At 31.3% G+C, this 25,209-nt stretch overlaps 1 protein-coding gene across 1 annotated transcript; it reads left to right on the top strand.

Moving 5' to 3' along the window:
- Positions 1-3,316: 3,316 nt before the first annotated feature.
- On the top strand, positions 3,317-22,825 carry LOC148602754 (fucolectin-1-like). The gene is made up of 5 exons (XM_088552468.1): positions 3,317-3,627; positions 14,113-14,181; positions 16,641-16,901; positions 20,053-20,298; positions 21,766-22,825. Exons 2-5 carry the CDS (start codon positions 14,118-14,120, stop codon positions 21,975-21,977), a joined length of 783 nt encoding a protein of 260 aa, XP_088408594.1. The 5' UTR covers positions 3,317-3,627; positions 14,113-14,117; the 3' UTR covers positions 21,978-22,825.
- The last annotated feature ends 2,384 nt before the right edge of the window (positions 22,826-25,209 follow it).

The raw sequence follows: 25,209 nt of genomic DNA, 5'->3' as shown, positions 1-25,209 counted from the left end.
TCAAATCAATGCAAATGTTTTATTGTGAACGTAGTGGATTTGATAAATGTGAAGTAAATCTGCAGCATAGTTTAATATGATAAATCGATCACTAAAAGACAACTAGTGGTACTAGGAAATGTATTTTACATTTTATATATAATCCAATATAGAAGAACTATAGAATGCTGTGAGGCATTGGTAAAAGAAATTTCTCTAATATTCAATATATGAATTATGACGTAAATATTGGCATCTGATAGATAAAAGTGATAATATAACGAAGATGGAAATGGTAAATATATGTTTGCCAAAGAAGAAATGATAAGGCCAATAAAATATGCCACGAATCGAGTATAGATTTAGCTGATTTGGGAAAGCTTAGACATAGCATGTTACAAAATTAAAAAAATATAAACTGTTGTATAAAGAAGATATATAAAAGTGATTACATATTTAATATTACTAATGTTTCCTTTTCTTTCGAAAATACAAAACAAACAAAAATTTGTCACAGTCAGGCTCAAACTAAAAACCTTTTCGTTTGAAAAAATACTTAGTACGTTTTTTTGGTGGGCAGCGAACACTTCATAGCAAGGGGTTTGTTATATTCTACACATTTGTAATGTGTTTTTTTTATTATTTATTTCACCAATAAAATCTTATGTGTGGGGAATGTATATCAAAATATAGCACCAGAAAAGAACTTCCCTTGAAATCGGGACTTATATAACTCACCGTGGAATATAGACATACAAATACGTACTTATAAGGGTTTCAAGCAATATAAAAGATAAAATGATATAGGTTTTGTATGTGAGAAATGTGATACTCCTATCATAATTTGATTATATTTATTCTTACAAAAATTCAGACCAGTCATTGCCAGTCACCGTAAGCGGAAATGTATTGTTATTTATTTTCGAAACTGTCAGATGGTCATGAAACAGATGAGAATATTATTAATTAACAGTATAAGATAAATTTGTGTTTATCTAATTTTTGAAAGCTAATATTTTTCATCGTTCGCAGTGTTTGAACTTAGGAAAAAAGTATAAAGAAGTAAAGGAAGTGACGTAATATAAAAGGGTAATCAAGGGAACCAATGTTATAGCGGTAATCAAAAGAATGTAATCCAGGGACAAAGACCAGAAATGGAAAACAGACATACACAACAAAGAACATAAAGTAACTGAAATCAAGCATACAAAGTAACAAAAGCAAATGAGCAACTTGGACTCTATTAAAAACTGGGAGCATGGACCAGGTTCACCGGTAGGGTAAGCAAATTAACTGTTAACACAATTTGTGTTTGAATCTCCCCTACACCAAAGTGTCTTTGTCATGTTTGATGTAGAATTTCTAATAAACTACTACACGTTTAAATTAATTTCGTCTATAGACAAGTTTCAAAACATGACGAATTGCAGGTAACGTTTTAAAATACATCGATAAACTTCACAATAAAGTATTCAGAAAGTGGAAGTACGTGTTCAAGAAACAACAGCATTATTTTGACGTAATTTATGGTGATTATCCATCAATCTCAGATTAAACATTTCTAAGCTATTGAGGAAACGCGAACTAAAAACAAATTAAAATATGCAATATCAAACTTAAATTCTATTATTTTCATGCAAGTTTTTTTTCACTCAAAAAACTTTCGTACTCCATTGATTTTTGAAATACAAATACATTGTTCATCAGTTAAAAAGAAAAAAAAACAACTTCTGTACTGTATGCTAAAAAACAGTTCCGAAAATATTGTAATGCTTCAGTGTCTAGACCTGCACCTTGACATTACATATATATATATATATTGTATTACGACGTGTATCTATGTAGCGAAATCTCGGTACTTACAGCTTTAATAATTTATCTTTAGCGAAAATTGTAAAAATTGAAAATAGAGATAGTTGGCGTAGATTTTCTGGATTCGCTCCAATCCCCTCATACAATTATCCTTGTTATTATGATCTAATTTTCCTGTGTGTTTCATCCTGGCATTATTAGTGTTGTACATATATTTGAGTATTTTTCTACTAAAATATATGATCACTCTAGGCTTATATACACTCTGATTTATTCAACATGTCATAGTTGTCCTTTCCTCGTTTGTCTGTCCCGGACTTGACTTTTTACGAGCAAATCGGCGGCTGTTTCTAGAAAAGCAGAGGACGCTTACCCTACCGGTGCATCTGGTCCATGCTCCCAGTTTTAAGTGGAGTCCGAGTTGCTCATTTGCTTTTGTTACTTTGTGTGTATGATTCAAGTTACTTTGTGTTCTCTGTTGTGTATGTCTGTTTTCCATGTCTGGTCTTTGTCTCTGGATAACATTCTTTGATTATCACTATAACCTTGGTTCCCTTGATTACTCTTCGTTACATGATTCTTGTATTTTGTGCAGCTATGTGTCATATTTTAAGCTTCTAACAGTGTGGCTAACACTTGGTTTTCATCTTAATTATTCTTTTTGGATTTTGTTTTATGTAGTGATGCACGTATATATTTAGTATTAAAATATCTTTAGGATAAGTTTTGCCTAGATTAGCCTTTCTGATATTATTTTCTCTCAAAAACAATTCATGGAAAATTTTCAGTAAGGATTCTTTTGCCGTTTTGATCCACCTCAATTGTAAATGTGTAATATGCCCGCCTAAAATACGGAAGGACGTGGATTCAACCCCCAAGCGAGTACAACCTATTTAAATTAGTAGTCGATACGTCTCCGTCCAGCATTCGGTATTTAAAGAGTAATCAAGGGGACCAAGATTATAGCGGAAATCAAACGAATGTAATCCTGGGACAACGACAAGACATGGAAAACAAACACAACAAAGATCATAAAGTTAATTAAATATATAATAAAGTAACAAAGTAAATGAGCAACTCGGAAAAATAATTGAATTACGACTTGTTGGATTGGTCAGACTTATGTGTCCGAGTAATTTAGCATGCCTACCTTGAGATTTGTGCTTCTGTAAGCTAGCACAATAATGATTCAACATAAAGCAGGGTGGAGAAAGAAAGATTCTCCAATCTTTCTTCTCCTGAAATGCATGCATCATCCGTAGTGCGTTAAACCATAATCACTCATTTCGTCTGTTCATATTTGCCGATCTAAATATAAACATCAGATGTGATCTTCCCTTAATTATGAATTCAATTATGAATTATTTGAATTTGCGGAAAATGCATTAAAGAAATATCCTACTTTCAAAACAGTACAACATTATTATGTACATGACATTCATAAAATGGGAACAATACCAAATGTTTTCACATAGTGATTTTCCGATTGATGAAAAGTTTGCTACTTGTGAACTTAAACATACAACACAAAAAAAAACAAACAAACAAAACAGAAAACATTTCCATTACTCTCTTTTTTTACAAGATACTTGGAACCTGATCATATCTGGGCTGTGTACAGTTTTAAGTAAGTGCAAACCGCAATTGGAAATGGTATATTAAGAATTTAACATTCTTACATTCGCTGCAATACAAAGATTGATATTTCTAGTACTGTCGAGTTCTACCCATTGTCGCTACAATACCGTAATTGATTTAACAGGCCGTTTATATAGTAGAATAACAGAAGTTGCTTACATGTCTTTATGGATTAAAATTTTGATGGAAAGATCCAAGGTAAGCACTGCTTGATTGACTGTTTGACAAATATGTTTTGTTGACTAATGGGTACATGTAGCATGGCATTTATTCTGCAAGAAAATTTATATTTAATCATGATTTCCTTTGTGCCCTTTTTACAGCTTCGTATTTTTGTGTTAATCATTTCTATTGTTTGTCCCAATTGCAATCAATTTTCTGTTTTTGTTGACTGGAAATTGGCACTTTATGTTCAATACGGTTCTTTTGATATTTTTTGTTTTTGCTATTGTTTGTTTGTTTTTTGTTTGCTTGTTTTTTTCGTGTTTTTGCTTTTTTGCGTTTTGTTTTGTTTTGTTTTGTTTTGTTTTTATTTGGATTTCATAATTTCATTCTGCACTCCTACATATATATGCGATTTATTTGTTATTTTTATCACACTGTTTGAAATATATGATATGGTTCACATTATGGATTACATTCCTTTGATTTTCGCTAGAGTCTTGGTTCCCTTAATTAGACTTCCACTGAATTCATTCACTGGTCATGCAATATTTTAGTAGAAGTCTTTATAAAACACATAGAAAGGAGGTGATTTATGTAGGGCAAATACTCACCTAATTCACTTTTATTTCTAATTCATAAAAAAAGTTATTAACCACAAAACCATTCTGAGATTGTCATTCGGCTGTTGCAGTTTCGAGACTAATATTATTAAGATTATGTATGCAAATACATATCTTAAGATTTGATTTATTGTTCTGAGTTATTTTATTTTAGTGGGAGATGAAAACAAATATAAAGTGCACCTGGTCCATGCTCCCAGTTTTTAGTGGAGTCCGAGTTGCTCATTTACTTTTGTTACTTTGTATGTATGATTTTAGTGTGGTCTTTGTCCCTGGATTACACTCTTTTGATTACCGTTATTACAATGGTTCCCTTGATTACTCTTTAATACCAAAAGGACTATCGTGATATTAAAATTCAATATTCGTAGACCTAAAAACCATCTTTTAATCGGTGGGGTGTTCTAAACCATTTTGCAATTCTACCATAAACAGTGTTTGAATTTTACATGGAATGGTACCTAGAGCAATGAAAAATGCAAGCATCTGTATATCATGATTCTAATATCTGAGGTTATTTCTTGCTTCGTGTAATATCCATTTGTTGATGCTTATATGATATTCATATCACGTTCGATTCATACCTTAATTCATTCAGTGCAAAACACTTGATTTAAGTGAATGTACCTTATTTTTTTTTTCAGGATTCATTTCATATGACGAGAACAATTCAAACTGCAAACTGTTTGATTTGGTAAATTTGAATTTTATTTTATCATGTCAGTTTGTTCAACGAAAAGATGCTCAATTGATGCCAAGTGAAATGCAAATATCAATTGAAATTATACAATAAAACCACGTAAGCTTCTTCCCTATCCTAGAGTGACTAAAATTACAAAAAGAATCAAAAACAGTTCAAACTAATTTTTATTTAGATCCTTAAAGCTTGGATTAAGATTTCAAATATATCTTAGGGAAACTGTCAGTACTTGAAATTCAAATTGGAGCCAATGCTAAGGATAAGGAGGATTTCTGAATATACATGTGATTTATTTAAAACCTAGGTACATGTGTTATCAAAGCGATGGAAGAGTGTCATAAAACAACAAAATTACAGGTAAAATCTAAACTTCCTTTTTGCGAGTAGATTTGCTTGATCCTAAAGAAGTAGTAGTTTAAAGATGTGTTTTCTGTTAAATAATTTTTGCAAAGTATATCATTATCAAATTCAAAATGCACTTTCGTTTGGAACCTACTTGTGGAAGTCTGTGTTCCTGCATTTTCATGGTTAAGTTATTGAAGATAGATCTAATGAGTATCTAAACGATGTTTATATATCAGAGCATAATCTGCTCATTCAAACAAAACTGGTCATAATTTAGTGAAGATACTATTTCATAATAAAAGCCTGCATCGCATAATGCAAATAAGAGTACGTTTTATGTATTGAAAGCAAAAACATAGAGTTAACGCACAATGCCTGCCTGTAGATTACAGTATACTTTAATTCCAGTGTACACATCTTTTAACTTTCTTACGTACTAACTATACGTCTTTATAAAATCAGGCAGTAGATGATTCATGTATGTCAAAAACCAACAAAATTCAGTTTTATTTCTTGTTCAGAAACAGTTACTGATCACATAACCAGTCTTAGCTTTTTATTTGGTTGTTACGATTTTGAGATCAAAATTATGTAGATAGTACATGAAATTGGCATTTTGCAATAGTTATCGTTCTTGATTTTGTTTTATTTGGTTGATTTTAATGGTAAATAAATGCATGATTTTCTAAAAAGTGCAGGTCTGAATGCAGTCTTGATTATGGTAATTTGTTTAGGTTTGTCTAAACCATGAATCACTTTACCATCGGCAGTGTCTGAATTTTATATGGACTGGTACCTAAAAAGTAGGGGGAGGGTTGGTAACATAAATAACTCATCTCTCATTCTGGTCAATGCAAAAGTATTTAATATGTGAAGGTTTTTGGCTGTTAACTATATTGTCAATATTTTTTTCATAATAAAATCTGTTTATCAACAAACATTCAAATCGATTACTGATCATCTATACTGACGACAACAGGACACATAAATCTTTCCTTTAAACATTCATTTGACTTACGTCAATATGTATTTTTACAAAACAGTTTTTTTTTTCACCTGATGACAAAATCATTAAATTTTTTAATTCGTATAATTCTTCCTATATAAGATTGTCTTACAAATGATTAAAATGAAAGTACGTCCTATATGTATGTTTACTGTAACATTGTTTTACATTTGTATTTCTATACATAAAATTGATTTACTTATACAATTTATTTATTTTTAATTTGTATTAGTTGATGACAATTAAGTATAAGTGTTGTGTTAATACGAATCAAGCAAAATGGGAAAAATCGAAAACATGCATGTCAAAACCCCACCGATTTGATCATGTAATATCACTCAAGGAGACTTGCTCTATTTAAAAAAAAGACATTTTTTGAATCTGTGCATCACTGGATTTGCTTAGAATATCATTCGATGGAATGTTAAAAAACTGGGGTTTTGACAGAGTTGAAACGTTCATTTTTAGATATGGGAAATATCGTCATTTTTTCTTGATTCTAATGGCGCAAATAGTCAAATTACATTATCAAAATGGTGTATTTTACATTGTATCATACCATGTTTCATCTACTTCCTGATTCTTAAAAGGCTGTTCATTAGAAAACCACACAAAACCATTCGAAAATGATATTGACAATTACAAAAAGACTTTAGTGCTTCACGTAGAGCCCTATGAAAAACTTATAATATCAAAATATTTTTCCCACAAATTTAAGATGATTAAAACAAGGCAATGATGTATTTTTCAATTTCGAATTATATAGCTCGTATGCTAAATTTTGCTTTAATCAAGAAGAAAAAAATATTCTAGTTATTGTAAAACTGCGAAAGCATTGGGTCTCTAAATTTTTACTATACCAATGTATTTAACTTCGTCCTAGCTCACTGGTTACCCCTACCTTATATTACAGTACATTACCCTCCTAATAAGTCTATGGAGTACAATATTAAACTAAAGTTTAACGAGGTATACCTAAGGAAATGGATATAATTCTTGAAATCAGTGATATGTTTCTATCATATTCAATTTCACCAAAGCCTTTCAAGCTTTCTTTTGAAACAGAATGAAAGCAGTCCAAGTTACTTTGTTGCTTACATTAGATTGATGTAAAATGGTGAATACAAACGTTCTAGTGATTAGTAATAGGTGTGGTCATTACCTCCTTAAATTGATAAAGTAAAGCATTACTCATTAATATCCAATTCAATAACTACTTTTTTCAAAGGCTATAACTGAAGTATAAAGTGTATAATTAATTTTAAGATATATTACAACAGGAAAATTAATAATGCAAAACTAAGTGTCAGAAGGTCTTCTTCGATTATCCTATCTTGTAACTTGCAATTATGTTTAAATTTCTTATAAAAAACAATATCTCAATCAAACATTTGCAGCTGCTTTGTTGTTTAGACAAGTAATATCTATGTGTATGTATATGTTGTAAAGATGTTTTTTTTTTAACAACGAAAGACAAATTTTGAACTTAATTCTTTATAAAATAAGTAGAAATTCAGGAAACAAAAAGGATCGTCTGCAATCTGATTTAAAACAAAATAACTGTAAATTTAATACCACACCTTTACTTTGATATGAGTTCTAATATTGCCTATATACAGTAATGAAACTTATTTGGTAAGGATTCTTAGATTTTATGACTATGACCAAAAGTTGTTAAAGACCCTGTCGCAAATATATATCAATCAATATAACAACGAAAAAAAACTGTCAATTGATATCCGAACATAAAACGGACGAGGGAACAAAAAGACAAAAATGTTGTGTACCACTAGAAAATGAATTTGAGGCGGACATGTTTCCTTTATAAAACGGTTCATTCAAGTTTTCGTCATGGTTTTTTTTCTTTCAGCCCAAAAAGGCCTGAGGTTAGGTAACCCAAATAAACACATGGGTAGTAATCTTCATTGACAAGTTAAGTTATGCGTTTGGCAAATAAGTTCATTAAACCCACACGTGGTTATGCCATTTAGCATAATATCGGTGACTTATTTACTTCTATGTTATTTTTGCCGTCAAAATTTGTATTCCTTTAGTTGTCATCAAACCTTTTGCTTTTCTGGGTTGACTATGTACCGTTTTAAATTCAGGAGTAAAGAATGCTTATGAGTGGCTCCATATCTCATATCAGTTTGTAGTATAAGAAATAATTTTGTCCCACATTTCACGCTTCTAACGGGGAGTATATAATTTATTACTGGACCGCCGTGCAAGAAAGACAACTGGTGATATATTTTTAAAAAAAAATGTAAAATGGCGAAAAACTTCTATCATAAATATAATCACCGGACGGTGATTAAAAAGTGAGGTGAATTTTAATCACCGGCTCAAAAAGGGAGAAATTATTTTATCTCATGAACCAGATAAACAATTCATAGATAATTTCCTTAGTTGATTATGTTTATGTTTATTATATTTCATTGTGAATACGTCAGATGTTATTTACTATTAATACTTTTAAAATTTACTTTAAAATGTCGCTTAAATTCAAAAGATATTCATATATCATAAAACATTTACAACATTGTTCTCTACATCATAAGATTCCCTAAATAAGAATAACACATAATGTTCCCACGATTCTCCTTGAGTTTAAAAGTTTGTTTTTTTTTACAATAACTGTTAATCATTTTTGATAAATAGCTTTAAAAATAGAAAAAAAAGACTGAACGAATTTCAACATTTTTAATGCTCTCTTGCACAAGGTTTGTGAAACTTGATCACCTCTATTCAATGTGGTTTGTTTTCAGCTTTAATTTAGGCAGTTGGGAAATGGTCTATCAAAAATATAAAACATGGACAAGTATTTGTTGTTATTTCCCTTTAAGTTTAACCGAAGCATTGTGACATTTTATTATAGTACTTTTTACAATTTTCTGTTTTTAACCAAGCGAAAAGTCGGGATTCACTTCCAAGCATGTCCGTCAAAACACTCATGAACACATACAATGTGTTGGCCGTTAGCGGAACACTCCGATGCTTACGACATCGAGTATATTTATTTCTTTTAAAACTGGCTTGTTTCTTTGTTTAAATTCGATTTGCTTTTTTGTCTTGCTTTCAATCATAATTGACAAGTCTTTCAATTCTATCTTATCATGTCAGATTGTCTAACGAAAGATGCGCAATTGATGCCAAGTGCAATACGAATATCAATCAAATATACATTATAAAACTACATTGGCTTCTTCCCTCTCCGGGGGCGAGTAGGAATTACATAAAGAATTTAAAAAATCAATGCGATTATTCTTGAAGGGGCTTTTAATCTTAGATAACGATTTTAAATATATTTAAATTCAACTTGTCAGTAGCTGCGATCCAAACAGGAACCAAACAAAAACGAAAAGATAAGGAGGATTACTTAATTTGAATGTCATTTATTTAATACCTAGGAGTAAAGAAGATCAAAGGGACGGAACTGTGTCATAAAAAGAACAAATTGACTTGTAAAAATTCTAGATAATCTTTTGTCTTCAATATATTTTCATTATCCTTAAGCTGTATTTAAAAAGCTGATCACTCTGTAAAACAACTTAGCCCGTCTATATCAATATCGAATATTCGTAATTTTAGGCCGTATAAGTACGGGAAAGACCATGCACATACATGTTCATGAGATATATTTGATAAGTAGCTAACGATATTCGTATATCATAACAAGGTATATAAATATAAAGACACTTTTTTCTTATCGGTGCATTAAGTCTATGCTCTCCGTTTTTTTTTTTTTTTTTTTTTTTTTTTTTTTTCGTAACGTCCAAGTTTATTTATTTTGTTTCTGTGTGTGTGTTAGTTTGTTTTTCTCTTGTTCGTTATTGTGTGTATGTCTGTTTTCCTTGTTCAGTCGTCGTCCTTGAGTTACGTTATTTGTGATTACCATTTGAACCCTAGTTCCATTGATTTGCTTGGACACAAAAGTCGATCACAATAGAATAATATTTAAAAGACATTATAACTCCCAATGCCACGTTTATTTTCACAATGCAAACATTAATACGTTTTAAATATCAATGTTGTGTGTACGTTTATATAAAAAAGTGGAAGTGTTTGTATGAATCAGTTAAAATGGGACGTATTAGAAACATGCCTGACAAAACCCCACCGATCTGACAATGTAATATCACTCAAAGATTTTTTTTAAAGACCATTATTTGATAAATAAATAACTGGCTTTGCGCAGACATTTTTCAATAAAATTAGGTTTTTAACAGAGTTATCTGCTCTTGAAATGTTTATTTTCAGTGCATTTCAATGACATTTTTACTCAACGGTCCAGCATGATATGGAAAACCATGTCTGTTTTCCTTGAATCTGATAGTATAAATAGTCAAATTACACTATTAAAATGATGTTTTTTTTCATACCATATTTCACTGACTGCCTGATTCTTGCAGGGACGGACAATTCAACATAGATACTTGGATGTCCATGATACCTTGATATACTTTAATTCCTTGTAATTATTGTTCTTATCTATTTACAATACAACTGAAGAGCCGTTAGTATGTTTCAAAACATTAAAAGAAAAGTGATGATTGCACATTGAATTCTACGATTGGTTGTTTCCATTTTTAATTTTCATTTTTGTCATTGTATTTTACCTTAATATAGATGGTAATATATACAAAACTCGTTTCCTTGTTACATTTGCTATTTACGTCATTGTTATGGGGTTCCAGTAAATAATTAGCTTTTAAATCAAAATAAGGTTTCAGTACGGAAAACTGTTGTAAGAAAAGAATTAACTTCAAGACAGAATAATGATTCTTTTCGTTCGTTTTGCAGTCTAATCTTGATATTTCCCGACAAAGTGTTATTACCAGAACTTTTTTTCTTCTCCAAATAATCAACAAGTTTTCATTTCCACAGAATAATTGCTTTGCTAATGTTCATCTTTTGTTTTTGTTTTTGTTTTTGTATTTTTGTTTTTGCTTTGTTTTTCTTTTTTTTTCGGGGGGGAGAAGGGGTAGGGTAGGTTTTACATTGTAATATGTAGATGATAAGGAACCTGTCTGTCTTCCATTTGGATATACATGTATTTATCTCGGTTTAAGGGTATCGTGATTAAAACATGTATGTGTTACAAATATCCCTTGGATCTAAATGTATCCGAATCAGTTTATTCGTTTTTTTCCCTTTTAAGTATACAAAAGCAAACTGAATCAGACTGTGTGTTTTCAACTATGCAATGTTAATATGGCAGAGTATTATGTTATTTTTTTAAGCTCTGCAGCTGTATTTGCCTAAATAGTTACATTTTAATTTAATAATTTTGTTGTTTTTTTTTTATTATTGTTTTTTCAGACTTCAGGAAAGAACACATGCTTCTACAAGATCTTTTTGTGTTTGTCTCAAATAATGTTTTCGTGTTTGCATCTTCTGCTCAGCAACTACTTCTCCGGTTGTTTCATTAAGCCCATTTTCTATGTGTATATATTTTAATTTTGTAGTGCTGCATGAACTTCTGTTTAATCCTTTACATGATAGTCATTCGGTCTTTCGGAGTATTTGCCCAGGGATTATCGATAAGCGAAAGTCGGATTTGGAAAATATGGTGCTTAAATCCACATTGTAAAAAAAAATCATCATTTGTCGAACGCAATATTTTGATAATATTAGATTAAAAGCGTGATAATGTTCAAATCTTAAAAATGAAGAGATATAATGTAATCTAAAAATCCGATTTCTTTAAAATACATGGTCTAGAAAATAACATTTTATATCAGATTATAGTGGAAGAACCTAATTGAACCCAACTTGCATTTGGAAATACCTGTACCAAGTCAGGACCATTGCAGTTGTTTCCAAAATTCTGATTTTACCGTGACATTGCCATTTATCATATGGACTTTTCTTTTTACTATCCCCTTTCACTCCAGCTACTCCCTAGATTTGAACAGTTCGGTATTTGTTGTTACTTTCCTTCAAGTTTAACGGAAACATTGTGACATTTTATTGTAGTACTTTTTCCACTTTTGTTATTAACCAAGCGAAAAGTCGATTAGTAACTTTTAATCAGGTTCGATAAAATACTCAGGAACACACACAATGTGTTAGCCGTTCGCGGAACTCTCCGATGCATACCACATCGATTATACTTAATTCTTTTAAAACTGCTTGTCTCTTTGTTTAGTTTGATTTGTATTTTTACTCTTAATCATAATGTACAAGTCTTTCAATTCTATCTTATCATGTCAGATTGTTTAACAAATAAATGCGCAATTGCCAAGTGGAATGCGAATATCAATCAAATATACATAATAAAACTACATTGGCTTCTTCCCTCTCCTACGGCGAGTAGTAATTACATAAAGAATTTAAAAAATCAATGCGATCATTCTTGAAGGGGCTTTCATTCTTAGATTACGATTTTTAAATATATTTAAGATCAACTGTCAGTAGCTGCGATCCAAACAGGAGCCAAACAAAAACGAAAAGATAAGGAGGGTTACTTAATTTGAATGTAATTTATTTAAACCCTAGGAGTAAAGAAGATCAAAGGGACGGAACTGTGTCATAAAAAGAACAAATTGACTTTTTAAAGTTCTACATAATTTCTTGTCTCTAATACATTTTCATTATCCTTAAGTAGTAGTACTTAAAACGCTGATTATTATGTAAAACAAAACTTAGCCCGTCTATATCAATATCGAATATCCGTAACTTTAGGCCGTATGAGTACAGGAAAGACCATGCACATACATGTTCATGAGATATATTTGATGAGTAGCTAACGATATTCGTATATCATAACAAGGTATATAAATATAAAGACACTATTTTCCTATCGGTGCATTAAGTCTATGCTCTCCGCTTTTTTTCGTAACGTCCAAGTTTATTCATTTTGTTTCTATGTGTGTGTTTAATTTGATGTTGTCATGTTCGTTATTGTGTGTATGTTTGTTTTCCTTGTTCATTCGTCGTACTTCAATTACGTTATTTGTGGTGACCATTTGAACCCTTGTTCCTTTGATTTGTTTATTGTGTTATGTTTTGCTTTGTTTTGTTTTTATTTTTATTCTATTTTTATTTCATTTATTGTTTTTTGTTTGTTTGTTTGTTTGTTTTTTGTTTGTTTGTTTGTTTTTTTGTTTGTTTTTCTTTTTGTTTTTTTGTTTGTTTTTTTTTTTGAGGGGGGGTACTAGGAAAGGTTTTACATTATAATATGGAGATGATAAAACACCTGTCTTCCATTTGGAGATGCATTTATCTCGTTTTTCGGGTTTCCTGATTAAAACGTTTTGTCTTTCAAACATCCCGTAGACCTTAATGTAACCGGATCAGTTTATTCCACCCTTTCTCCTTTTAAATATACGTAAGCAAACTAAATCAGACTGATTGTTTCCAAAAAAGAAATCTTTTTGAGTTTTTGTTTTGCTTTTGTATCTTTTTTTCAGGTTTTTTAGCTTTATATGCCCAAATAGTAAACGAGGATACCATATATATGACTGGTATTTTTATACGAATTTTTGCACTTTTCTTTCAACAATTTTATGTTATTTTTTAATGAATTTAATTTTTGCGGTCAATAACGACATTTGGGGTACTAGTAAATAATTTTGAGCGCACAAAACAGAACTTTATATCACTATTTAAAAGCTTGCAAATGATATTTTATCAAGAACGCTAAAATTTGACTGTCGCAAAAGAAAAGATCCAGTTATACAATTTATTAGTTGCATTTTAGGTCCTTTTTATATAAAAATGAGTATTCTAACAAAATATGAAGAAATATCGTCCTATTGAGCAAACATATACTCTTTTTTATTGTTTTCTTTTTATTTCAATTTAATGATATTGTTTTATTTGTTTGTTTTTTGTCTTTTCAGACTACATGCAAGAACACATGGAGGGTATCGTATTGAAGATCATCACCGTTAGCCATATTATGTCATGCGGTAATAGTTTCGTCATTTCGTGTGCAGCCCCATCAAACATGAAATCATGAAGATGGTGGTTGTTTCATTGAAGAACTGAATTAACTCCTGCACTTTAAATTGTTACAATTGATCGTAAATCCTTTTCTAGTGTCTCTTTCATACGATTTATGAAAGAGTAATCCATGGAACCAAGGTTATGGCAGTTATCAAAAGAATGTAGTCCAGGGACAAAGACTAGAAATGGAAAACAGACATACGCAACAAAGAATATAAAGTAATCAAAATCATACACACAAAGTAACAAAAGCAAAGGAGCATCTCGGACTCCATTAAAAACTAGGAGCATGGGCCAGGTGCACCAGTAATTTACCGATATGTACTGCAATTGATTTTTTATTGTTAAAGATAAATATAAATATGTTTTGATTTATAGCTAGTCATATAGTTAACTTCACAGGTTATAACTAGTAATATAGTTAACTTCACTTCACAGGTTATAACTAGTAATATAGTTAACTTCACTTCACAGGTTTTAACTAGTAATATAGTTAACGTCACTTGACAGGTGATAACTAGAAATATAGTTAACGTCATTCCACAGGTTATAACTAGTAATATAGTTAACGTCACTTCACAGGTTATAACTAGTAATATAGTTAACTTCAATTCACAGGTTATAACTAGCAATATAGTTCACTTCACTACACAGGTTATAACTAGTAATATAGTTAACTTCACTTCAGAGGTTATAACTAGCAATATAGTTAACTGCAATTCACTGGTTATAGCTAGTAATACGGTTAACTTCACTTCACAGGTTATAACTAGTAATATGGTTATCTTCACGTGTTAGGTTATGGCTAGTAATATAGTTAACTTCACTTCACAGGTTATAACTAGTAATATAGTTGACTTCACTTCACAGGTTATAACTAGTAATATAGTTAACTTCACTTCACAGGTTATAACAAGTAATATAGTTATCTTCACGTGTTAGGTTATGGCTAGTAATATAGTTAACCTCACGTCACAGGTTATAGCTAGTAATATAGTTAACGTCACTTCACAGGTTATAACTAGTAATATAGTTATCTTCACGTGTTAGGTTATGGCTAGTAATATAGTTAACCTCACGTCACAGGTTATAGCTAGAAACATTGTTCACGTCACGTCACATGTTATAGCTTTGTCTTTTCCTAAATAAAGGGCAATCGCCTGATCAACTTTATATTTTTAAAATATATAATATTTATTATATAACTATATTAATAAAATTGACAAAAAAATTAAACTTTCTATCAACTTAATACGTGAAATAGTTATGATTTTGTTTTAATCGATCTTCTTGTTATCTGTCCATTATCAAAGAATTTCTTCAGGTCAAGGTCATTTGATAAGGCGAAGATAACTTAACCATATTACTAACTCTACCATTTTCCGGGATGAATCTATAAACATTAAATCTTTCTGAAAATAATTGCATGTTTTTAAAGGTTAAGAAATGATTGCTATCACAAAAACCAAGCTAAGAACAAAAATCAACAAATTTACTGATAATACATTTAAAAATTATTCTTTTGTACCATTATGTAAAGGAGGATACAATAAGATAAAAGTTCAGATTGTTTGACTAATTGATTGTTTTAGTTTAACGCCCAGGCAGCAATATTTCAGCTATATCCGGGCTTTGAACATGAAATTGATGATAAAATGAATGTAATAGAAATGAAGATGATGAAATGAAAAATGGGATGGGACACAAGAATAATATGGTCGACAAAATTTGACCGCCACCAGAAATAGGGAGAGGTGGGTCGGGAAAGGCAATTTGTGGTGGAGTGCAAAGGTTCCTTCTCAAGAATACAAGAGCAGGCTTCTATAACTGGCCAGGAACGTTGCAACTTTCCCAATACGTTACACCTCTTTGGTTTGCGGTCAGGTTATCGTAATATGGCCTGACGCCCGCAGCATTTAGCACGCCAGCGCCACCCCATTCCACCACCTAGGGCACACAACCCTGTTGTTCTCTGGGCAGAGCGCCCTAGCCCCTGGGCAGGGTGCTGAGCACTGTTAACTTGCCTTTTACGACAAGCCTAGCACTACGCGGTCCTATTCCCTTGACACCTGGACCCGCACGGGGTGGAAAAAGTTCAGGAAAAAAATAAATAAAATGTATATAAAAAGATCATCACAATCAACTAAACTAGAAACAGGGATCTTAATGACCCAATGGGAAATTGCCACAATGAGTATTCTTTTTTTTTCAGATCTAAAACAGAAATAAAGTTTATGTGTTTGGTTCCGATTTTTGTGCATTTTGAGAATTACATATTTCATCAAAAAAGTAATGAAAACGAAACCTTAAAATCTTAAATATAAATAAACCTGTTTCTGTTCATCTTCGAAACAAACTAACGTATACCAAAATAATTTTATAACTGATGTGTAAATATCGAATCTTTAATTTCTTTACTTAGTGAGCAGCCAGATTCAAACACGTGAGAATGTTGCTCTAAAGAAAGATTCAAAACAGAGTTCTACGTTATCGTATTCTGAAACTGAAATTTTTAAGTCGGCGTTTGCTACCGATGGTAACTTGCAACAGAATATAATAGTGGCGGAGAATAAGTTTTGTGCACACACAGAAACAGATGACCCCGGGAGCTGGTGGGCAGTTGATTTTGGCATGTTTTACGATATTGATAGCTTATCAATCTATAACAGAGAAGATTGCTGTGGTGAGACGTATTTAAAACAAAATATTAATCAAATACTCCTTTGATTCATTAATTTTTATCCTTAAATGGTGTTTTTTTTTGCATTGCATTTTTGCTTTCAATTTAAGTAGTTATTACTATCCTGTGTTTGTCACAAAGTGAGTTTTCTTTCTATTGTATCGAATAATGTACAAAATCTTCCCAACTGCTGTGAATTAGCAAAAAAGCTTTTTGTAACTATTTCTTCTTAAGTTATCTGGACAATACCAGGCCGTCATTCATAAAAAGCAATGAAACCGAAAACATAAACTTCTTAAAAACCGACAGATATTAAAAAATTATTAGTATTCAAACTTATATAGACGAAATCAATGGCAACTGATGTAATTTGTAATTTTGTCCTACCGATTTACATAAAACGTGAAGAATGTGCCTTAAATGCATCGATAATATGTTTTTATGAGTAATTTTTCCTGCACATAAAAAGAGTCCAAACAATGGTTAGTAAACATCAAACTGCCAAGACCGATGTTTATGTAATAACTACATGCTAGAAATTACAGAATACAGCTTGTATTTCGCAGTTCCACAATCGAAACAATTAATTGCCATAACGCCTTCATATAATTTTCAGTTCTGTTTGTTATGGCAAAAATAAATAGAAAATTACAACGACAACTTCACAATACCTTAATATTTTAACGCAATCCAAAGTTACGATGAAAAGGAATATATTTGATATTTAAATTACAATGGAGACTGCGTATAAAAAGCAGAAACAGTTTCGAAACACTTGAATATAATTATTATTTTTTATACAAGGCATCTACGGTATCCTGTCCTATGGTGTTTTCTCGTTTGCACCTTCTGTGCACCTTCCTCGTCTTATTTCTATCAGTTCCAACATGAATAAAATACTTTTCTTAAATTGGAAATACGCGGATAGAAAAGAGTAAAATCAACTTGAGATTGATAAAATTGTAACTATAGTTACTATTAGAACGATGATATTCATAAGAAAATTGATGGTAGTGAGTAATTAGAGGAGAACAAAACAAATGCATTTTTTTGTAAAATGACTTAAGTCCAGGCCCAAACGCCACAACACTTATAATACTTTTAAAGTATTCAACAACAAAAAATAGTACAAATGAATGAGCATGTTACTGTTCTAATGCTTTAGGTACTAAATAGCATTATCTCCTATGGTAAAACAAAAATTGTTTTCAACGGGCTGCTTCGACTTTAAACTTGCAAGCCTGGATACATACATGTACAATTCTTTTTGGTAATACTAGAAAAAATATAAAATCAATTAAAAATTTTACATTTTTGTATTGTTTACAAAATAAATGTGGGAGTCAAGAATACTTCATAAGAGATTGCTCATTTCTTGATGTATTCCGGGCTGCGGAAAGTAAAATAAAGCTGAAGTTTTTATTAATTTGCTTATTCACCAATATCATTAAGTAGTAGTCTTTCTAAAAAGCAGACAGAAGGTAATTCATGCATGTCAAAAACCCATTTAATTCGGTTTGATTTCGTGTTCAGAAAAAGTTACAGATTACATAAAATAATCTGAGTTTTTTATTAGGTTGTTGCACTTTTGAGATAAAAATTATACAGATTGTACGTGACATTTGCACGTTAGGAGAGTTATCATTCTTGATTTGGCTTGATTTGGTTTATTTTAATGGGAGATAATTGAATGATTTTCCAAAAAGTGCAGATAGGAATGCAGAAAAGATTGTTGTTATATGAAAGTATAGCATATGTAGCCTGAAAAAGCATCGTTTGTTTGTGGGTTTTTCTACACCATAAATCACCTCAAGTATAGGCAGTGTCTGAATTATATGTGAACGTCTATTTAATATAAAGTTATGGGTATCTATGGTTTTATTTCATTATGCCTTGTTATCTCCACTTCTTTTTGTCTTTATTTCCTTCTTACTTCTCACTACGTCTTCATCTAATAATAAAATTATGTCAACTGCTGAATGTTAATTATTTTCTTGTAAGGAAATTTATTATTCTTAAGGAAGAGAGGACGTTTCAAATTAGATAGCTTGTGCCTGATTCTAATCTCTTTGTATAACAATAATTAAACTTTTAATTAGGTAGACCTATGACGAAATATAATGAAATCAGTCCAAGTTACTTTGATGCTCACATGAGATTGATGTAAAATGCTGAATACAAACGTTCCAATAATTTGTAATTCCCTATTCCCAATAGAAAAATTTCAATCCCCCATACTATCCCGATTGCGTATTTCCTTTCAAATATTTACACTATCAAATTAAATTTTATATTTTTAAATTCTTCAATATTTTAGCTGTTCTTTTAAATTGAATTTAATATATTTCTTCATTTCAATGAATATAATATAATTAATTTCCCCAGTCTTCCCATTCAAAATGCCCATCCCACATATACCATCCCCATCCCAATCCCTATTCCCCATCACCCATTCCTTATTCCATATTCCCCATATACCATGCAATGGGACGCTTTCCCCACACAAGTACTATAACTACATAATTTACAATATCTTTTGTTAGAAGTCCTTTATACGGTTAACAAATTTATTTTTGGAGGTAGACCTACGGTAAGGGACGCAACTTGGACTGATTTCATTCTGTTTCAAATGGAAGCTTCATTAACTTTGGTGAAATTGGATATGATACAAACATTTCACCGATTCCAAGAATTCCTTTACCCTAGGTCTACCTCCTTAAGGTTTTTTTAACGTTTCGAGCGGGTCCAGTATAGCTTGATAAAAATTTGTAATGTTACATTATATTAACAAACACAAAATAGGTGCAAAAACATGGATGGCAATTTCTATTTAGAACATCATGTTTTAATGAAAGAAAATTATACTTCAAATTACTTTATTTTTTCACAATGGAAAGATAATTCACACCATTTGTGTAAATGTTTATTTATAAGACAAGAAAAGGAATTGGAATAACCAGTAAATTAATGTAATAAGGAATGTGTTTCTTTTTAATATAATACACAAGCTGTGTTTCCGATCAGTTTTTACTGCTCTTGGAAGACTACAATAGATCTCGGCCTTCAACAGCATTGTATAACCATGTAACATCAATTAAGATAAAGAGACCACTTCTATGATGTCTTAAACATCTAACTTTCTTTGTCATTTCAGGCGAAAGACTTCAAGATTACTTTATTTATTTGTTCAATCCTGCTACACCGTCTTGGTCAACATATAATAATGTTGAAGGAAAACTTTGTCATTTTCATCCTGGTTTAAGTGGAGCAATTCTCAATTTAGCATGCGACCAAATGATTGGTGGACGCTACCTGCAAATTTACAAACCGAATCTGGATCCAACTTTGGACGTTTTGACGTTGTGTGAAGTATTGGTATATAAACGTCCAAATAAACCAGGTAAAGTAGTCTGCTTAAACGAACATAAGATATATAAATAAACTGTAGTCCGTGACATTTTCTCGCCAGTTTTATATTTGCTATAAGTGCCCTGAATGTTTTCTTTAATGAACATTATAATGCTGTTTCAGGAACGAACGATCGCCGATTTAAAACAGCACAAACACAGATTATTCGGGAAACCCTAAAAAAAACGCAAAAATTTCCCGGTTTACTTCTTATTCTTTAATTTTTTGTAAAAAATCCAAAGTGAGATGTCACGGTTGTTTTAGAAAAATCTTTACTTTGAATGTCAGACGCAGAAAGGGCCGTTTTGACATCTACCCGCCTGACCGATGATGATGATGATGATGATGATGTCTACACTTTAAAAAAATTTTATTATAAAGATTTTTCGATCCAGACCTAAAAGTTTGGGGTTTTTTTTAATTAATACGAGGCAAAGCAACATTGTTTCAATGTTTTGTATTTTCAAGATTATGAAGTTATAAGTGGTTTGATTTTGTACAAATATGGTTCCGTATTCATATTTCTTGAATTAGCGCTATTGAAACAATGTTCACCTCCATACATGACGTCATTCCTTACACTACAACAAACTAATTGTTATGGATACTTCAGAACTCTTAAGTAGCACTCCAGCTAAGAAGCATGCAAAATGTGATTCATGGGTTAAAAGCCTATATATTTTTATTTCTGATATTTCATTTGAATTTCCATAGTAAACAGGAATAAACATTCATATTTTCATATAAGCCGTGCTCTTAGGAGATAAAAAAAATATAGAGTGCACTGTAGATTTCAAATTTAAGGGAGATAACTCTGTAAATGACACTCAAATACAAAATAATCTGTTGGATTTTCAATGTTGTTTAAGAGCAGGCAGATTTGAATGAATAATTACCCATTTTATAGTATATACTCATAAAACAACTTAATTACAAAAATAAAAATATGTTGCCTTTTTTGGGGGTGTATCACATTTTTCAGATTTTGCATGATTCTTACAAAGACAGCTACTTAACTGATAAATGTTTTCTTTAAGTCAAAACTATTGATATCTAAACAGTAAAACAATACCCTTTCTACGATCAAACTTCATCGCTGTTAAACTTATTCTCAAATTTGAGTTGAAATAGTTCTGACTATGGTTTATTAAAACCTAAACCACAGGGTTTAAATAAAGGAATAGAATAAGTAATAGTCTAATTTCTTTCGCTTTCTCTACTCAATTTGTGGCTGGCACACACCACTCTCACTTTTGTATTATTGAGATCGAATGGTATGCAAACATAATCCTTAGTGCATTTCCCTTTCTATTCATATCCTAACAATACTTCAAATAAATATTATCGTAAATATAGTTTGGTAATGACTTCGTGTTGAAGATGTCCAAAAGATCGGATCAAAATATACTTAACGGGAATGAGTGTTGAATAGACGGATATTTTTTTTTTCTAATTCCAGAATATACGTTTTGCAGAGAAACCAAAAAGGCTCCTGTGTTGAAGCTGTTTTCTGTTCAGAACACCGGAAATATAAGATGTGCAGCAATATGTATTATAAATAGTAATTGCATTGGCTATGAGGCCACGCCTAATGGAAGCTGCAATTTTTATCAGACAAGCCAGACAAAATTAGGTGAAAAAGTTAGTGACTACTACTACGAAAAGTGCTAAAAAGGATGGGCAAACCTAAGAGGATTACATTTTATATTCAAACAAAAATAGCAAATTCGTATTATGAAAGAAAGACAAATATATTTCTATTTATACGTATGTCGTATCGAACGCACTAAGTGAAAATTACTTTGAAGTTATAGTCCCTGAACCGATTCGCGCAACGATTCGACGGATTGATGACCGCTTACTGATACATCGCTGACAGATCGATAACTGATGACCGGTGACCACATTCTGAGACGTTTATATATATATAGTCTAAAGGAATCTGCCAACCAGCAAACTTAATGGGTATCGGATCGTCCAGTCATGACGATGCAGCACAAACAAAAATAATTATATAAGTCTAAAGGATTGTACAACGATACCGATAAAGATGTTAACACACTATAATAAAATATATAATGGGCAAAATTTTCAGTCAACAAATGACCTTACTGTCGGTAAAATTTTATACGGCACAGGTATTCACCTGATTAGGTAGTGAGTTGTGTTCACATACCATTTACTTTCATACACACTCAGTTTATTTAAGGCACTGAAGAAGGTCATTTGTTGGCAGATTCCTTTTGACTATATATATATAACGTCTATAGTGGTCTAAATGAACTGTCCCGTACTACCATACATCGTGTACTACGTTACAGCCCTAGATTAATCCTACGAGGAGGAATGACCCGGAAAGCTATATTTTTATATAGCCTAGCTGGCCGAGTGGTCTAGGGCGCTGGACTTTGTGCAATCACTGTTGCCATAGATGTCACAGCGGTACGAGTTCGAGTCCCGCCGGGGAACTGCCAAAAATTTGCATTGCATTGGAATTTTTCAGACTTTTTCAATTATATATATATATATATATATATATATATATATATATATATATATATATATATATATATATATATATATATATATATATATATATATATAATTGACAAATAAAACAAAGGAATCAGTAAATTATATTGACCGCTCTGTGGTCACGTTATGCGATCACCAGTGTTATGGATCGGATTGACGGATCGAAGTCTGATCAGGTGATCGATCACTGATCGCAATGTTTGTTGCATGGACTGGTTCAGGTACTTTAGCTTTCTTACGAAAATCACAAATGTATATGTTTGCTGTGTAAAATGTTTAGTACTGTTGTGTTTACTCCGTGCAGTGTACATCAGAAGATGTATTTAGCCAATATTTTTATGCGGTTATAAAATTTCTAAATATTATTTTTCTCGTTTTTTCTTTTTGGATTTATTTGTTTGTTTGTTTATGGTTTGTTTGTTTGGTGTTCCGTTTCAACTTATCACCTACATTAATAAAGATTTTTGTATCGATAAGTTTTAGTTTTTTCACATATTGTCAACATACTACGTATACAAAAGGCGTTTAACTGACATGATATTTCAAAAAAGCGTACAAAACAATCACTACAATGTCAAATTTTGAATCCCAAATTGGTGTGAAAAACTTTTTTGTTGGAAATATTCAGTATCAATCTTTTTAAACATACGACAGTAGATGAACAATTCATGTAAAATCAAATTAATTCAAGTTTGTTTCTCATTCACAAGAACCGACAACATAACCCGTCTAAGTTTTTTTCGTTTGAAATTGACGTTATAAAAATGATTTATCAAGTAAGAATAAAATATAGATCTCAATACCGAAAGGACTACCGTTATGTATTTTTGTTCTTTTTTTTCTGCTCCAAATTTACCCAAAAAAAATGAAGTGTCTGAAAATACATAATAAACAACAAAAGTGAATTGAATTTAAAAAAAAAACAACTATTAACCGCTTATACTTTAATTCTTAATCATAACAACATAGGTAAAGCGAACTTATTTCAAACTTCGTCTATTAACGTCATGGATATTGTCATCGAAAGGGAACCGAGTCGTAGGTCTCATGGTCCACGAATTAATCGTAATGACCGTGTTAAACAACGCACCGATTTTTCACTTAAGGATTCACCTAATATTTTTAATTTTAAGAAATAAATAAACGAAACTCCATTTTATCATTGTTTTAGAAACGGCCGGCCATTTATGTCACATTGTTTTACCCGAGCGGTAGCGAGGGGTTACATAACGACATAAATGTCAAGCCCGTGGTAAAACAACGATAAAATGGATTTTTCGCGATTTATTTCGATGATTATAGGACTAGTTTCACCATATTTTTGATAAACACAGCCTATGAGTTGTCAGAAACGTTGGTAATGTGTTTATCACTTTTTTATCACGATTATGGTCTATAGCGCTTTGAAGAACGTCATATTATAATGGGTTTTTGACCTCTACGTAAGTTGCTCTTTTTCGTCAAAGAAAGTGAAAATATATCTTTTTACGAGGATGCTCTTATAATTAGAGCTGTTTATTATCATACATTGATCCCACGTATAGAAACATTTGAAGATCATAAAAGATATGATTTCAGCATTAAATACATCAATAGAGGTATTGATTTCATAATTTTATCTAGCATATGTAATGACAGAAGAGTTCAAAATCTTATAATTCCCTATTTTGATAATCTTGAACCAGCAATTGTTTTTATAGCTATAAATGTCTATTTGAAATTCAATTTATAATTACACGTTACCTCGGATGTTAATGAAGATTATCTCCTTTATCGTGAGACTATACACTATCCAAATTCAGATATGAGCACTTTGGTCATGTTATATCCGGTGATCGTTACATCGTCAAAGACCTATATGTAATTAACGTTTTGAAGAAAAGGACCTTAAAATCGTCCACCTTTAATTATAATCTAAGGACCTTAAAATCGTCCACCTTCAATTATAAACTAGTCAAAGTAATGACAGGTCAAACATGACGCTGTTTAATCTTATTGTTAAAAGTGACGCAAGCGAGAGAAAGCCGATAAAAAAATGTTTTTTCTCGATAAATGTTAAAAATGTTGATTTTTGTTCTCTACATCTCTGTATTTGCTCAGGATTTTTTCAAAAGAATATCAGAAAAATGAAGTTTTTGACAGAGTTATCTGCCTTTGAAATGTTCATTTTCGAAGCATTTTAATGAAATCATATCCCAATTAACCAGCATGGTATGGAAAGAATTGTCTTCTTTCCATGATTCTGATGGTTCAAATAGTAAAATTCAAAACGGTGGGTTTTGTCATTTCATGTTTCACCCACTGCCTGATTTTTATAGAGACTGAAAATTAGATTTCAGTAATCACAGTCAACTTCAGAGTCAGTTTC

The sequence above is a fragment of the Perna viridis genome, chromosome 11 (assembly GCF_037379345.1).
Source record: "Perna viridis isolate PV_CMFRI_1.1 ecotype Kerala chromosome 11, ASM3737934v1, whole genome shotgun sequence".
Lineage (NCBI taxonomy): Eukaryota > Metazoa > Mollusca > Bivalvia > Mytilida > Mytilidae > Perna > Perna viridis.
The sequence above is the reverse complement of the archived record's forward strand: the minus strand, read 5'-3'. Positions and strand labels throughout refer to the sequence as shown.